The sequence below is a fragment of the Truncatella angustata genome (genome assembly GCF_020726525.1).
Source record: "Truncatella angustata strain MPI-SDFR-AT-0073 chromosome Unknown BKA67scaffold_4, whole genome shotgun sequence".
Classification (NCBI taxonomy): domain Eukaryota; kingdom Fungi; phylum Ascomycota; class Sordariomycetes; order Amphisphaeriales; family Sporocadaceae; genus Truncatella; species Truncatella angustata.
Window position 1 is genome coordinate 2,198,065 of NW_025763384.1, and position 14,551 is coordinate 2,212,615.

General features: G+C 51.0%; 5 protein-coding genes across 5 annotated transcripts; 3 read left to right on the forward strand and 2 right to left on the reverse strand.

Moving 5' to 3' along the window:
- Positions 1-2,820: 2,820 nt before the first annotated feature.
- BKA67DRAFT_646115 (uncharacterized protein) lies at positions 2,821-4,680 on the forward strand (the record flags this gene model as incomplete). The annotated part of the gene is made up of 2 exons (XM_046105902.1): positions 2,821-3,010; positions 3,109-4,680. The coding sequence occupies 2 exons, from the start codon at positions 2,821-2,823 to the stop codon at positions 4,185-4,187; spliced, it is 1,269 nt and encodes a 422-aa protein (XP_045958656.1). The 3' UTR covers positions 4,188-4,680.
- A 514-nt stretch (positions 4,681-5,194) lies between these two features.
- Positions 5,195-6,626, forward strand: BKA67DRAFT_592531 (CTLH/CRA C-terminal to lish motif domain-containing protein; the record flags this gene model as incomplete). Its single annotated transcript, XM_046104847.1, has 3 exons — positions 5,195-5,245; positions 5,374-5,919; positions 5,991-6,626. The coding sequence occupies 3 exons, from the start codon at positions 5,195-5,197 to the stop codon at positions 6,624-6,626; spliced, it is 1,233 nt and encodes a 410-aa protein (XP_045958657.1).
- Positions 6,627-8,392: 1,766 nt separating this feature from the next.
- BKA67DRAFT_658687 (CAF1 family ribonuclease) lies at positions 8,393-10,009 on the reverse strand (the record flags this gene model as incomplete). Its single annotated transcript, XM_046107321.1, has 2 exons — positions 8,393-9,457; positions 9,551-10,009. The coding sequence occupies 2 exons, from the start codon at positions 10,007-10,009 to the stop codon at positions 8,393-8,395; spliced, it is 1,524 nt and encodes a 507-aa protein (XP_045958658.1).
- Positions 10,010-11,098: 1,089 nt separating this feature from the next.
- Positions 11,099-11,515, forward strand: BKA67DRAFT_658688 (NADH-ubiquinone oxidoreductase B12 subunit family-domain-containing protein; the record flags this gene model as incomplete). Its single annotated transcript, XM_046107322.1, has 3 exons — positions 11,099-11,112; positions 11,179-11,283; positions 11,344-11,515. 3 exons carry the CDS (start codon positions 11,099-11,101, stop codon positions 11,513-11,515), a joined length of 291 nt encoding a protein of 96 aa, XP_045958659.1.
- A 1,364-nt stretch (positions 11,516-12,879) lies between these two features.
- Positions 12,880-14,301, reverse strand: BKA67DRAFT_535711 (uncharacterized protein; the record flags this gene model as incomplete). The annotated part of the gene is made up of 1 exon (XM_046100054.1): positions 12,880-14,301. One exon carries the CDS (start codon positions 14,299-14,301, stop codon positions 12,880-12,882), a length of 1,422 nt encoding a protein of 473 aa, XP_045958660.1.
- Between the last annotated feature and the right edge of the window lie 250 nt (positions 14,302-14,551).

Consider the following 14,551-nt stretch of genomic DNA (forward strand, 5'->3'; position numbering starts at 1 on the left):
ATGAAGACGCGAGAGCTACGTTGGCAACGAGGTATCGTAAAAACCTGCGGTAGAAAGCCAGGAGTGTGCCGCATAGTGATCTGGTATGCGGAGGGGCCAAATTTCCAACGCGGCGATACACCATAGGATGCAGTTGATAAAGGAGAAGTAGACTTACATGAAATGAAGGCTTGCGCCCAGGAGCGCGCGTCGGTCCCCGCGATCCCAAGAACGTGACTTGAGTTCACGTGAAAGGTCAGGAGCCAGGAGATCGTGATAAGGTAATCCACTTGCGACGCGCGAAACGGGATTCTTTTGAGCTGATTAAAACGGGGGCTTGTTGTGCAGAAGTTTGTACTTCCGTAAGATGCAGTTTTCCTAATTATTATTGCCGTTTCCCGGAGGACTGATAGGTTCGGTCTTAATGATATGGGCAATTGGGAGATGGCCTTAGGACGGGAAACTGCGAGGTCACGGGGTGATTGACAGATGACTCTGGGAAGAGCACAGACCAAAGAAGTGGTGGATGGCTGATGGCTGATGGGTGGGTCTGGACGGGTGGTGTGATGAGTTTCAAGTGCGGGAAGGGGTCTTGGGAGGTCTTGGGGGTCTACTTGTGCGCCACTGGTCTGACTGCCTGGCCGCACCAACAGAATTATCACCCACACATTTCAGCTCCACCCGCTGGCGGCTCTGCGGAGATGGATCAATGGTTTTGCGGTTCAGCGATACGGAGTTTGGGCCACGTACTCGATACACCTTATTGTATTTACCGACAACCATGTGCAACAAAAAAATGCGCGTTATGGCAACCAGGTAGCTGTCATGCATATGCTACAGATGCTGCTGTACCGTACACTCGTTAGACTGCCGATGACGACTGTATATATAAGTGAGAGTTTTCTAGACGATTTATGCACTACAATTACCATGTAGAGTCAAAAATAAGCCATATCCTAGAGTGGTGCACACACATTATACCCACCTGCTGACTACGTAGGGGCCGCGTCTATAACAGGGGTCGACTATACCAAGTCTCGTATAGCTTTGCAGCAGTGCTTACATAGACTTAAACCCATCACGTATAGAAAGTTGTTGACATAAGTCTTCACACGTCAAAGCAGTTTCTACCCGAGATGAAGAAGATTTCCTCGATTTATTTCATTTTTAATTCTTTTTACTTCTTTTTCAGATCTCCATGTTCTACAATATGCAGTAGTATTCGGAAAATGGCCGCTGTGTTTATGTTGTCTCACTGTATATAATAACAAAAACAAATGCCGGTATCAACGATCAAGCTTGTAATTATTATGTACTCCTTTTGATGCCTTTCGAGCGTAGTGAAGTGAATTTTATCTCGAGTTGAGGCGATCATTGTATGTTCACTTGTGAACTCGTGGTTGATTCTCCAGCGGATGAGACCTTTGTGGTTAAAAATAAATCGATACTTGCTCTAGGTGTCACCTGTGTATGGGTTATAAATATGAGTGGCCGGATAAAAGGAACTATGGGCCGGTGAGGGTCACCCTCCAGGACATAGATACCTATCATGTTAATTATTTCCAAGACAAAACGGCGGAGCTTAGTCTCCCAGGGTTGCGCAAGAATTTCGATCGTCTTCTGAGAAAAGTATAAGAATCTAATCGATTATAATCCCAATGTGTCATAAGCGGGAAAAGGGTTCGGTGCTGCCAGAGAAAGTTGCCAACTCCAGAAAGCATTTAGGTTCTAGAATTTCAAGCCTATCATGACTCCTAAGAACATGTATATAGCCTCTAAGTCTTCTAGACCAGACCTCGAGTGGACATGGTTTGTTAAATGGGGGTGAGCACTTTGAGCATCATTTCGTGATGGTCTCCTAGCATCATGATTATAGTAATTCAACCTCACTGGATTCTAAGGATTCTACCTCTAGGCTTGTGTTTCAATTGAATTCATGACTGTGGATAGGGTGTGAATGTGAATGGGTTTACCCTTTTGGGCCGACCCTGAGCGCTGAGCCTTGCACGCTTTATGGTCCATAGCGCTTGCACACTGAAGTTTTTCTTTTCTAAAAGAACTTTCCAAGTCCCATCATTCTCCCACACCTTCATCACAAGCGTTCTTCACTTTGCGCATTGTGACATCCTTCTATCCTAGCTTTTCATTTCTTTTTCTTTCTTCCCACCTACCCGCACCTCCCTCTCTCTTTGAAAATACCGACTGTATTTAGTGCTTACGTATCCCCTCACAGTTGAGCTGTAAACACATTTCCTACAGGTTGTCTAGGTATTCTCAATCCTTTTGTGCGTTTAGTGACACCTGTCCAAGCGAATCTGCCGATCCATTTCTTCAGGACGGCTTGATGGGACTCTCGATGTCGATTCACCCATCAGAGGCTACTCCGAACCCTTTTCATGTGGATATAGGCCCGAGGTGCCTAATCATGAGTCATACCGTGTCTATGTGCTTTAGTAGCAACCGTCAAAATTTCGAGTGTTCTATTTATACACTACGCAGTTATTTCCCCGCTGGCGCTCTGCTGGTTATGATCGCTGGCCATTCGATGAGTCTGCATTCCTCTGGCCACTAACGAAAGTGCATGTGGTCATAACAAGTCTGACTATATTTTATCATCTTGGCCATGTTCCTGTCAGGACAGTTACAACAGTTCGTCGTGGTTGCTCCGAAATACCTGTACATATCAACATCAACAATGGTCTTTCCAATTGCTGGCGATTTATAGTCGGCATAGGAAACCCAGCAGTTCTCACAGGTCCTGCCGCTTCGCAATAGAGCCAAGTGACGTTAGAACTTGAGACTGGTATCGATTCTTTCTAATTTCCATATTGGGAGGTCAACATGAGCCCCTATGATTCCGAAAGTGGTAGATGGTCCGCACCGGGCCACCGCATATCAGATGCACAAAACGCATCCGACACAATTGGCTCAGCTCCGCCGCCTTTCGAAGCAGAGCCTCCGATGAGAGTTGGATCGCAATTCCCAGTACAGGCCCGGTTGCCGAATACCATCCGGCAAGGGCCAGAATATGGTGGGCTTTCAAGACAGTGACCGTTAGTTACCGGCCCGATCTAGCCACCATCACAACATCTCTCCTATGCAAACGATTCAGCGAGACAAGACTACTAGAGTGTTACAAAAGCATTGTTCAATTGTCTCGAAAGCAGAAATTTTGGATGATGACCAAAAAGCAAGGATTCATCGGCGAAGATCGGAAGCTCAAAATGGGCGGCGACGAGGACGAAGCGAAAGATGTGTTGAAGAGACAGGAGTCTATAGATATGATACATGTTCATATTGGTAAGAGATGGGAATATGGAGACGGGAGATTGAAAAATATGCTGCAGCTCGAAGCGAAGGTACCTACCATCGTCGCAGAATCAGCCTCAGACCTTCGCCATTCCTTTTCAAACTCATTTATGGCAATACCACCGCCGGTTCCAGCGGCCTCGGAACCACCCTTCGGGACCTATCACCACCATGATGTGGCTGCCAGCCTCGTCCCTGAAAGTCCTTACTTTCATACCATAGTCAAATCAGTTCAAACAAATTCCTTAGCGTGCCTGAACGAAGCAAGTTTTCTGCCGTATAATATTTCAGCCGGCCACTCTACTGCCAACAGTTCGAGCATAAACCATGCGACGAGACTCCATGGGTACAGCTCAAACAGTTACGCAGGACAACACTACTCGAGAAATATATACCAAGATGACCGAGCTACTAGTTCGTCGGTGAACGATTCAACAACAATGAAAGGCCAGCCCACTCCAGTCCCGAGGTTTGCCGGACAACATGGCTACCTGACGTCAATCTCGCAAGTAGTATCAGCTTATCTCGAAGGAGGTTATCGCAGTTTCCAAGACTCGACTTGCTTGAACGAGGCAAACTTCGGACTACCTCTGGATGACGAAGAGTATGGAGTATCGGGGTTCTCTGAATTTGGTATTTGCAGCAACGAGATGTTGCAACCATCGCTGCCTGAACTCCATGAGAATTCATATCATGCGCCTATATCTACTTATATATCTCAAGAGGTCTATGTACCACTTGGCAGTACACAAGGATCATTCATGAATCAGGCCTGGCACGCACCAAATCCAGTTCATAGTATCCCACGAGCAAATCCAACGCACCGCCATACCAGCGACGAGCTACGAGGAGTGGCTGATGCGCAACGAGACTTTTTTTTCTTTTTCTTGGTACAATGACAGAATGTCGGGTGTATGATTGTGATTGCTTGGTCTGCCTAGCGACCCCTTCATAACCATCATTCAAAGCTCGCAGTTCGATGGCAATAAGACGATAGTTGGGGTTAAGCGACAAGCCTTCCTATATATTAACTCTACTTTTGCATTGGTATCTGTGAGACAGGATACAATGCGAGAGCTAGTCCTGGCAGCCGGTGATGAGACGGGGCCGACTGAAATGTAAGTTACAAGACCTCCAGCGATACATGGCGTTGAGCTAGTCTAAAGGAGAAAGGAAAGGAAATCCCATAAAAATGACCAACGAGCAGAAAGTGTCTTTGATATAGATAGCATAATACACAACCATGTTATGAGCAAAGAAACGGTGGTTATTAATTGATTAGTTCAGAAATATCAAATATGAGAGTGGTGAGGTAAAGACCATCATTAAGAAGGGGGGCAATCGGCAAGTTAGCAGCTGCGAGGCAATGGAAGAATGGCGCGGCCACTGGCAATACCCGATGTTTGCGTTCTATCTCAACCACAAGGGGACATGGTTGGATCTGGCTTGTTCGGCGCCATGCTTGGAGCCTTGGAATCCCCGCAATCTGCGCACGAACCAAACCTCTGAATGCTGTCTCACAAAATGCATACCTTGATCGGGAGGATTTTGTGGGCGATGTACAAATCAACAAGACTGGCTGAAATATGTAGGTGCATTTATATGAAATGAGAGCATCTCAATGGTATGTATTTTTTATTATTTTTATTGGGTAATCTATGTATGTTATAGCAAGGGGGTATGGTGCATATGTGTGTACGCCAGACGCATGGAGGCATCAATATGAGCGGCTCCACTTTACCCCACGGATCCGCTTAACTTAACTAGTCCGAAGTGCCGGACCGCAACTCTAACGACGTCAATGCATAACTATGGGATGCACAGCTCAACGAACCCCGGAGTCTACTAGGTTATAGTTGAACAACGTTCGGCCGACAACGTCCATTAACGACGATCGAAGCTCAGCATGGCGGATCCTGTGAACTTGAAACTCGACCACGAGAACCACCTACTACTCGTGAGTGCTCCATAAAGCGAGCTTTCTTCGTCATCTGAGCTACACACCCGCTTCATGCCTGTCCCTTTCACGGTAGCTATACCTACATCTGCCTCGTCTCGTCGCTAACCTCTATTGCTCCGTCACAGGACCAACCACTTCTCCGCCTTCCCTTCGAACTCCTCCGCAAAAACTTCCGCTCCGCTCACTATGCAGTCGAGCACGACAGCAACTACATCAAGAACACGCTCAAGGAGACGGCACAGACAGCCATGAACACCTCTCCGCCCACCGAAGATGTCCTCAAGTCCATCGACAGCATGCTGGCGCGCATGCGCGGCCTGAAGCGGAAGCTGGCCGGCTTCGAGGAGGAGGAACAACGCCTGTACAGGCACGAAGCCGCGAGGGTGAAGCACCTGGCGGAGATCTACGGCATGCACAGTTTCGATGATGTCAAGTATGAGGGCTGGAGCAGGACGCGGCTGGATCGAATGCTCGTAGACTATCTGCTGAGGCAAGGGTATGGAGAAAGCGCAAGGCTACTGGCCAAGGATCGGGGGGTCGAGGAGTTGGTTGACGTCGAGACGTTTGAGCAGATGGCCCGGATCAGCCAGAGCTTACGGAACGGGAGCGTCACCGAGGCTCTGGCATGGTGTACGGCGGGTGACACGAAGAAGGAGCTGAGGAAGATGGACGTGAGTCTCCCTGCACCGTTTCCTTTCTCTCTGCCACGTTTGATCGAGGAGTCCGCACTAACGCTTACCAGTCCAACCTTGAGTTCATGCTGCGGTATCAACAATACATCGAGCTCGTGCGACCATATACCCCATCGAAGCTTAACGAAGCCATAAAACACGCCCAAAAATGGCTACATCCTTACCGTCAGACTCACGCCCACGAGGTACGCCAAGCCTGCGGTCTACTCGCTGTTCCACCCTCGCGGGCATCTGCGTATCCAGCCTACGCCGCTCTGTACTCGCCCCAGCGCTGGAATGTGCTCGCCGATCTCTTCATAGCGACACACAACAAGCTTCTATCCTTGCCGTCCATTCCCAGTTTACACATGGCGCTCAACTCGGGCCTGTCCGCCCTCAAGACGCCCGCATGCCACAGCCAAGACTCGCAGCAGACAGCAGAGAACACCACCGTGGCGAGCCTGCAGAACGTCTGCCCGATCTGCTCCAAGGAGCTGAATGAGTTGGCGAGGAACGTGCCGTATGCCCATCATGACAAGAGCCACGTGGAGCACGACATGATGCTCCTACCCAATGGACGTGCCTACGCAAAGGAAAGATTAGAGGACTACGCCAAGAAGACCGGGCTGCTGGAAGGACAAGTCAAAGATTTGAGGACGGGGGAGGTGTTCGGGGAGGACAGAATGAGGAGGGTATACATCACGTAGTGCCACGTGGAGGGTGGGTTGGAAAGATTGTATTGCTTGACGCTGAGGACTTACTCGGTATGGAGTTCTTATGGTTGCGTTTCAATTTGGTTTTTTCTTTCTTTTCAAGCATGATACGATATATGATGACCAAAGGGACTGGCATGGATGGCGTTGGCGGCATACACCTGACATACACAGATAGACGAGAAAATCTATTCAGCAATGCGTTTCTGATGATGTGAATGTAGCTAGTTCAAACATCGCCCACCATGTAGGCTCGTTCATATTTGTGCTGTGCATCTATCTACTGTATTCACAATTACCGGTGGCCTAAACCCGCCAGCACATTTGATGGTGACCGTAAATATAACGCCTGTTTGTTGAACTACTTTCAACCAGTCCCCGGCGTGGGAACACTGAATTGCCCTGGGGCCTGGAGTCCCATTCATTGTGGCGCAGTGGTAGTTTGGGGTGCTCTTGTACCCATGGGCGGCTCCTGGTTGGGTTTCAATTCCCAAAGGTGCCCGGTTCAACTGGGGCCAACACCTTTTTGGGGGGGAGGGGGAGGCGGGGCGTTTTTCTATTTTCTATTTTCTTTTTCTTTTTCTTTCTCCTGTTCTTCTCCAATATCCATTCTTCTTTAACGGTTGATCAAATCTCATCATCATCATCCATCCGTAGATGGCAAAACGTTCCTACACCCGCGATTGCGAAGCGTCTTTTCGTCTCCTTCTCTCGTTGGGTTTCTGGTCATCGTGTGTTTTGTTTACTATATATATATACACCATTCGCTAGACCAGGGATGATGTGCCTCTTCGAACAGACAGCGCTGGATTCAATTGGAGCCTGACTATATGCAACAAGACACAAGCACGCTGCGAACTTAGTCTGTATCAACGGTTTAATAATTAGCTGCTACTTGCGTACCGAATCTTTTGTGAAGTTTTGACCAGCTTCGATTAGAAATACAGGCCTTTTTCTTTCTTTCTCATCTTTGCAGCACCACATGCATTGTAATAACTAGACAGCGGTATACGAAAAGTTCATGAACATTTGTTAAGAAGTTGGGTTGGAGTTGTCATTGGGGCAGCATAAGGGCCACGTCGGGGTCCAGACTGTGACGGGTGTGCGGACAAGGACGATGGATCGTATGACAGATATGACCAGCGTCACCAGTGAGTAGAATTCCAAGCCATGCTCGACGCTATCGCATTCAAGCCAGGACAACGGATTGAGAGTTCTGGGGAGACATGCCTAGTGAAGCAGAAAGAATATCAGCCGTATATTCGCCGCCAGCCCCTCTGACCAGATGGGGCATGAATGATTCCTAATACTACATACGGAAGTTTACAACCCAACCGAACCATTCATTCCTGAAGACATCGCTGTAATAAATGAAATGTTTTGACGCTTCCCATCTTTCATCCAAATCAGGATCCAGACATATGTAGAGGAATTTTGTTGTCTAGTGGACCGTTATTTCCAGTCAGACGTAAGCGTTCAAACGTGTATCACATTAGACGTGTACCACAAAGGCATACAAAGAAAGATTGTTTCCCAGGTTTATGATACCATCGCCCAGGCCCAGCGCCTATGGGCCAGTGTGAAAAGGGGCAGGGCGTATGTGTGAATTGTGCAGCAACCATTGCCTTCGAGCATTTCGAAACCCACGCGACTGCGAGCGGGTTGAACGGTGCTGGTTGGGGTAGAAGTCGAGGTGCTGGAGGTGGACATGATATCATAGTGGTCTTACGGCTAGATGGGACCTTGCAGGAGTCTCGGCCCTACCTTGCTCCCGAGAAGAACTGGCCCAAGACTCCTCCGCCTCCCCCCGGTGTCATAGGTGCCACCGAGATGCCGTTCCCGTTGGTATTGTGGGATTGTGCTGCAGCCGGGGTAGTGACGAGATTGATAGTCGACGTGCTGGGTGTGCTCGGCCCGTTCACCTTCCCATTCGGCCCGCTAGTAGGCGTGTTCTCCTTGTCGTTGGCCGCACCGGTACCAGCGCCACCGGTGAAGGGGATCGTCATGGTTCCTCCGACAGAGAGACCCCATGTTTTACCGATGTGTTCGTCGGGTATTGAACCACCAAAGATCTTGTCTCTAAGTTGAAAGAAGATCTTGCCGGTCAACAAACTGTCCGATCCGGCCTGGTGAGCAGCGCCAAGTCTCTTAATCTTGAACGACTCAGCCAAAGCTTCTAGTCCTGACTTTTGCTCGAACTTTGTGAGAATCTCAGCTGCCGCAGGCTCGTTGGGCTGGAAGGAACCAAAGGTTTGTGCCTTGATTGCCCATTTGAGAAGATGCTTTACATCATACGTTGACGGAAACCAGATCTTCATGATTTTCTCGAATTTGGCGCCATCGTTAGGTAGGACCTGGTTCATCAGGCATTTGGTAAAGTAGCCGAAGTCGTAACCGCCATGGAAGGACAGCCACTTGACATCCTCGTCACTGACAAGACCGGATGTGGTCATGAGGGCGGCGAAGGCGTTTGGGTCTATACCGTCCAGCCGAAGTTTGTCGAAATCGATGCCGGCTTGTTGTAGGGACTGTATCGAGCTTTCATTGGCCATGTCCTCCTTGACGTCGAAATGAAAGTTGAACTGCCAGGCATAGGGTATTGTGCCGTGAGTTGCCAGATATTTCCGTAGAAAGGGGCTGAGGTCTTTGGAGTCGATCTGTTCTGGTTTCGCTGGTGGAGTCTGACCGTTCTCGTTGAAGAGGGCTATGCCGACCTGGATGATCTTGAGCATGTCAACGTTGACGCGCAAGGTCTGGTAGTGGTAGTCGCTCTTGTCGATGAAGTTGCCCATGGGTCGCCCGACAATACCAGGGAACTCAGTATCCTGTCAAGTGATGCCACTCGTTAGCGGAGCTGTGTCTCGATTGGAGTAGGGCGAGTCGTAGTTACTCTCCAAACGAGTCTTATGCCAACTTACCATGGACACGTATGGGTAATCGTCGACCAGTTCTCTCAGAACAGCCATTTCCTCGTTGAGGTTATGCCGCCACACGTCGCGTATGCGATTCTTAGCCGCGCCGCCAGTCCGTGTGGGGTGGTCACCTCCGAGGCCGTGAGACTGCGGATGGGGATGTTGCTGCTGCTGCTGCAGCTGCGCGCCGTGGGCGAAGCCCATGCGTGCAGCGTGGCTGCCCAGACCTGTCTGGTCACCGGCTCCAGCTAGATTCGCGACGCCGAAGCCCGCGCCCGTGTTCATGCCGGCACCGAGGCCACCCAGGCCGTTGGTAGCGCCGAAGGGGCTCATCTGGGAGTTAGCCAGATAGCCTGGGGGCTGGTGGGTTCCGGCATGAGGTTGTGAAGGGTGGTTACCGAACTGGTGTTGATATGGCGAAATAGAGGGGGGTCCCTGCTGGAACCTGTTCGATTGTGGAGGCATGATATCTCAGGTATTCCTCCTTGATCCTGCTTGCATGTACGAGACTAAAAAGTAGGTTGGGATCGGTAGTCATGGGGGAAGCGCCGAAGCGACCTCGAGGATGGAGATGGCTATCGATGGTTTGCGTCGTATGGTAATTCAAGTTGCGCCGAGTGCATGAAAGTGTGTTCAATATTTTTCTGATCCCTTATGGAGTACTTGCACCGTCACCGCTATCGATACCGCACGCTCGCTGGTTGACTTGGCCGTGACTTTGACGGGTGGGTTGGGCGTAAAGAAAGCTGAGTGATGGAGGGGCCGGTGCTGATGCCGATGTCGATGTCAACGTCGGTCTGGAGGCAAGTGAGTGTCCTGTTTTGAGCAGCACGTTTGCGCGTCAATTGGCAGTGAGTGTCTAGGGGGGGTGTGAAATGCATGCAATGAATTTTTATGTTTTCAGAGTAGATATATGACTTTGTCTTAGTTTTCTCAAACCTGCTCATGTGAAGATGCTACTGGCATATGCAATAGAGATGTGTTTCTGCGATGGAACATGGCCAGGTGGTTTGGTCACTGGCCCAAGCGCAACAGGTCAGATCTCAGCATGAGCCAGAGCCCCAGAGCAGAGCCCCAGAGCCCAAAGCCTGAATCCATGGTCCTACAACAGTAGGGTAGGTTAAGCACGGGCCACCCCGTCAATTTACATACAGCTCGAGTGAGTGCGAGTGCGCGAGTCGTCAGTGGTGAGTGGTGAGTCGTGAGACGTGAGTCGTGGTCTGCTGGAAACCCCCAGGAGGATAGCTAGCTGGCTGGCTAGCTCAGTGCAGCTTAGCCATTTTTTAAGCCTCTCTGTACTGTAACCTTCGGTACTGTACTTGTTCTCGTCAGCAGCTCAACTGCAACCCCTCCCCAATCTCGAAGCCGAGCCTACGGAGAAACACTAGTTCCAGTTCCAGATTCAATTGATGCATATCTCAATACCACATACCACATTCGAGCTCCAATTGCATGCCGCGGGACGTCTGGCTCCCGGTCAATCGAGATCATACCACACTCTCCCTCTCTCTGCAGGACACCAACAGTTGTGTGCAGGCGGAAACTATACACACAATGTTTCCTACAAGGTATGCGACAGTCTTGACAGCCACAGTGATGGCGGTATCCGCGCGGTCGTGTTAACAAAACCCCAGGTTACTACGAGCGAGCCACGGCGAGAGGCCCAACATCACCGGCTTCGACGTCAGAAAGTTCGTCGCCTCATCTGGCCAGCCGAGATACGACCCATGGGAGAGAGCGTGAGTCCCCCGGGCGCCCGATGGCAGTACATCAGGATCAGGGAACTAACACACCATCAGCGAGGCATGGCGCTACACTGGGCAGTTCTCGAGGTGGAACCGATTCAAGCGTGGCTTCCCCGGCCTGGGAATTGCCACTGTGGCCTTCGCCGCCTACTGCGGATATGAGTACCTCTTTTTGAAGGATGACCACCACCACGGCGACGAGCCTGCCACTACTGCCGGACACTAGAGCGTGGGGAGGACGAGGGAGGACAGGGTCAATGAGAATTGTACATATACCGCATTCCGCAAGAAGCCAATGGGCGTCGCCAGAAAGGCACAAGAAAACAAGACAAGACAGCATCGCGAACTCTAGAAAGACTTCATCTTTGTGCTCGAAAAGCGGTGCTCCTCAAGGCTGTCATGGTCGACCGTTTCGCACACGACGAGATGAACTGCAGGCAGGAAGGCCCACTAACAACCACGATGCCATAGCCATTCGAGGGATTTCAGCTTCTTGCGCCTTTCTTCGCCAGTGAGATGAACTATACGGGCTAGATTATGGAGAAGGCACACGCCGAACGAAGTGCAATGGCCTAAACATCATCTAGAGGTCCGCAACGAGTCTCTATGCCGTGTGGGCATGATCAAGAGCCGTGGTTTTGAGACAGTAAGGGCCATGTTTCATGGCTCGAAAGGCGAGCAGGTATCAGCCTCTAGCGTTCCTTCTCGTCCCGTCGCGTAATGCTTTGCGGTAACAGCTGAACCCCCCGAATGCCATGTCCCCTGTGCGGTGTTCAATGAGGTCAGCGGACAGGAAGAGGAGTTCACGTTCACCTTGCACAACGATAACAATGACCCCAGCCAGGTTGCCTGCATTGTGACACGAGTGCTCCCAAGTAGAGTGGGTTTACAAGTAAAAGCTGAACTCGGAACGAAAACACAACATCCACCCACAGACGTCTGGGATCATGTTCTAGATCTACGCAAAGGACGAGCCCTCGAGTGCATATCGTTCGAAACGCCTCATGACCCAGAAAAAAAGAGCAACGCAAACACTTGATCGCGTCAATTCGTTATGGACTGGCCGTGCGATACCAGGCTTTTTCCAAAAGGCCGCCTGTCTATGTCTTGCCAGGTAGCACGGGAACGCTGGGGCTAGAACGCCGAGGGGGGCTTTACAAGAGAGCCTGATCTGGTAAGGTTTAAGGGCCACAAGGACGGTTCCGGAATATACCAATTCAACAAAGTGTGAATCGGTGGCACTAAGCGGGGCGAGAGAGATGGTATAAGACTCGGCCTGGAAGTAGGGCACCTCATTTGCATGCATTTTATTGTGCTCTGTGTGACAAGTGAGCAAGCAAACCAAAGGAAACACTCCCTCCCCCGATGTGGTTTATTTTGAACCTTCCTTGCTCTTGTACAGCAATCACACTCGGTGAACGGAAAAGGTTCAAGTTTACAAAAAATACAATTCGGATATCTTGGTAACTGTAGCTGTATCTCTAACAACATTGCGCATATACACGTATAACGGGTCCAACCTGATGTATAGAAATCTTGAATGACGCTCATGGACTCTAATCAGTCGCTGACCCCCTCTCGTTTTGGTTACTAGACCCCGACACCGTTGACCAGGTCGAGGACTCCCTCGATTGCGATCTCGAGCTCCGCCACCCGCTGCTTGAGGGCTCTGTTCTCGTCCCGCAGCAGTCCAACGGTATCCCACGCGGCACTGGAGTCCTGACCTCTGCAATTCCTGCAGCCATCAGAGCCACCATCTTTCAGAGTCTCGCCAGATATGTTCTTCATCAACTTCTGCAGCGTGCTCATCTCCCTGACCATCTTGGGCTTCTGCGGCACGCTGAGCGTCGACGTTTTCCCCTGGTAAATCGAGGACGAGCTGGATGGCAAGTCGAAGTGACTCTCCGTGGCACTCGTCATGATGGTCGGGCTGCGACTCCGTGAGAACACACTCTCGCTCTCCACGCTATCCATGGAGTCCGTGTCGAATCCGCTTGCCTCCGACCTCTCTGTGCCGCCGGACTTGCGCCACTTCCTGCGCTCATCCTCGTCGACGCCCAGGTCTTCGCCGACCATGGAGCCATCCCCGAGGATCTTGTCTCGCGCGAGCCGCTCTTCCTGTCGAATCTTCCTCTCGTGCTCGAGCTCTGCCATCAGTCGCCGCATGGATTGTTGTTGCTCGTCGGCTTTCCGTGCCATGTGCTCGAGCTGCATCTTAAGGTTCTCAACACGTAGATGCGTCTCTTCGGCTTCCTCCTTCTCAGCGGCTCGCTCGGCCTGTAGTTCTTGAAGAGAGATAGTGCGTTCGCGGTAGGCGTTCTGCATTTTCGTGCACAAGCCGATGGCGTTTGCCTGCAAGTTCTTGTAGGCGGCCGGGGAGAACGTGTCATGTGCGCCGAACTGCTCTGGAGGCTGCAACGCGACCTCGATATTGAGGCTGGCCAGCTCTTCATCCGTGCAGGAGTTCGCCGTGGGCGCATTGGTCGTGAGGCGCGTCTTCAGTGCTGAAACGGAGGATGCGAAGAAGCCAAGGCCAGCCTGCTGTGTCGAGGTAGTGCTTCTAGGTGTTGACGTGTTAGAAGGTATGTCTCGCCTCGACTTTGGTGTTGTGTCTGGCGATGGTGCATCCTCAACGGGCGGTGTTGAGTTCCCGCTCCACCATCCTCCCAGCCTGCTCGGAGAGGTCTCCTTGCGAGTCGGCCGCCCGTCACCGGTAAGCGGCATGTCCGACTGACGCCTCAGGTGGCCACGAACCGGAGACCCTGTGCGCGTGGTAACTCGTAGGGGCAAGGGCGACAGCGTAGGTGTTGATTGCTGCCTCCTGTGTTGTGGATGTGAGGTAGCAAGACCACCGTCGGTGAATGTTGTATTGCGCAACGGAGAGGCTCGCCGGCACGAAGAAGTTCCTTCCTCGGATGGATCGAATGTGAGTGTGGTTGTTGTTTCTTCCGGCCCAGCGTCGTTTCTGTTGAATTCACCGTGCACGGCATGATACGATGTGTCAACGTCCATGTCTACATTGTAGGCTGAGGGGCCGGGGCCGGTATTTGTGGGAGCAGCACTTAGCATGGCAAATATTACCCCGTTTCGGGTTTTGCGGATGGAATGAGAGGTGGAAGGAGCTTCCTCTGGAAATTGAGGAATATGCCGCCGATGTGATGATCCGTGGGGATCCCCCTGGGCCTCGCCAATTTCAAGGGTGGCAGTCTACTCCGTAGCTGGTTTGATGTCTCGGGGCACCCTGGTCTGAGTTGTGAAAATA